Below are 1,990 nucleotides of genomic sequence, written 5' to 3' on the forward strand. Positions count from 1 at the left end.
TGGGAAAGAGTCTCATTTACCTCCAGAGTACTACCGCTATTGCTGGGCATTTTCTCGTGAGTTAAAAAGCTTAAGTAGAGCTGCTCTCTAAACATCTCGAAGCAGTAAAGCAAGACTTTTCCTAACAGAAGAGAAGCTCCCACAGATTTAGAGTGCGCGATTGTAAAGATATGCATTCTCAAAGACAAAAGAGAGCACACAGAATGAATGAATGAACGAGAGCACTAAAGTGCATACCCTCGCCACAGTCTGTGTGTAAAAATTTTAATAAATTAACAGAAAAATAATTAGTGGAAGTTTTGACACAGAAAAGAAGCTTCAGCATGTAAAAACTTAGTGAATGTTTTGAGACAGTGAATTTTTTGTTTTTTAGACAGAGAAGAAGCTCCAGCATGCTTGCTGCACTGCTGCAGCAATGTAAAGGTGTGGCTGCAATGAAGGTGTGGCTCAATCAAGCCATGCTCCACCCGCACACACAGTAATGGTGGCACATGGCTATAAGTGGTGAAGAAAGCTTTAGTTTTTCTCGACTTTTAAACAGTTTAGCATACATTTGTTAGGCTCTATTTGTTGCATACAAACGTCTATTGAGCCCCTGATGTTTAAAGACTCTGGCCGCTACTTCGGGAGAAGAGAGCCTCGTGTAAACTCACAAAAGTATGAATTTTGGGCTACCATATCTTTAAAACGAAGATGATTACAGCAATTCCTCTCATATTAATGAAAGATGATGCTTTGCTTTATTGTTTTATCGGCCCAGTTGCTCTTTTGCTCACACTATGAAAAAGTTGTCGAGGAACCGACCTACGTTTGGCGACTTTGCCAGCTTCTTACTCCACGGAAAAGAAAAGTATAGCATTCCCAAGACGGAGAATAACTTTTTCTAGAGCCAGTGTTGATTATAAGACTCTCCAGGACTAGACAAGAAAGCAGTGTCAGCTCAAAAGTGGAGGCCAAGCGAACACACACACACACACACAGACAGGACGACTGCTTTACCCTCGCTTCCACGCCTACGCGTGGGCTCGGGTAATGAATGAAACACAGACAGACAAACCGAGGGGCCAGCCTGAAATGCGGATCCACGCGGATCAAATGCGGATCGGGCTGAAATGCGGATCAATGCGGAACGCTCGCGGATCTGTATTGAAACTTGACTGATCTGTCTGAAAGAATGATATCTATGCATCAGGAGGGAATTTTTATTAGCTATATTTGAGTTTTTGATAAGAACTTCATCATTTTAGCAGTTTCAGAACAGGTAGGCTGTTTATGATTATTAGATCTATGTCAATAATATTATTTTCGTTGATTACATTTACTATAGTGTCAGTTTTATTGACAGTTAGAGCTGATATAGTAGTTTCAATTAGACTATAAAACTTCATAGTAACGTAGTTGCTAGTAATTTTCATGACAGTTAGATCTATATAAGCTGATTATTGTTTCATTAAGACTATGAAGCATTTTGGTGGGGTGATTACAATTTCTTTTCTGTATACAGTATCTACTTGAGCTGACCATAACTTCAAGATTTATGTGTGAATGTGATTCAGAACAATAACATCTTATAATGGATCCTTTAAGAAATAATTATAATAAATTCATAAGTTTTTAATAACACAGTGATATTATACCTTTAACACAATAGCAAACTGCTGCAGCAGCTGATATATGAACTGAATATTTCAAACTTTGATTGAATAGGAATAACAAAAGAATTTTTATTTTACCACGAGAAATGAAAGTATAACTGTCTCTATTGCAACACATTAATGCTCTGAATTTTTATGTAGACAGCTAGTCATACACAAGGTATTGCAGACTGAAATGTTTCTGGTTATGAATCACCACTGAAAAGCGGAGAAATACAATCTTCATTATAACATTAATGCATACTATTTTTTTATAATGGCATTGTGGGCATATGGAAGTTTTAGAGTCAGCAACCTACTATCGCACACCATCGATATTCGAACACTTTTTCTCA

General features: G+C 37.6%; 1 protein-coding gene and 1 long non-coding RNA gene across 2 annotated transcripts in view; both read left to right on the forward strand.

The window, feature by feature from the left end:
- LOC109584540 (uncharacterized) overlaps positions 1 to 856 on the forward strand; it is a 1,460-nt gene extending 604 nt beyond the window's left edge. The window contains exon 5 of the mRNA XM_020000308.1: positions 789 to 856. Within this exon, the coding sequence (XP_019855867.1) occupies positions 789 to 856 (68 nt within the window). The remainder of the gene's footprint in view (positions 1 to 788) is intronic.
- Positions 857 to 1,222: 366 nt separating this feature from the next.
- Positions 1,223 to 1,801, forward strand: LOC109584542 (uncharacterized). The gene is made up of 2 exons (XR_002186063.1): positions 1,223 to 1,261; positions 1,505 to 1,801. It is a non-coding gene; the product is annotated as an uncharacterized LOC109584542 (long non-coding RNA).
- The last annotated feature ends 189 nt before the right edge of the window (positions 1,802 to 1,990 follow it).

This window comes from Amphimedon queenslandica, unplaced genomic scaffold, assembly GCF_000090795.2.
Source record: "Amphimedon queenslandica unplaced genomic scaffold, v1.1 AMPQUscaffold_13200, whole genome shotgun sequence".
In the NCBI taxonomy this organism is placed as follows: Eukaryota; Metazoa; Porifera; class Demospongiae; order Haplosclerida; family Niphatidae; genus Amphimedon; species Amphimedon queenslandica.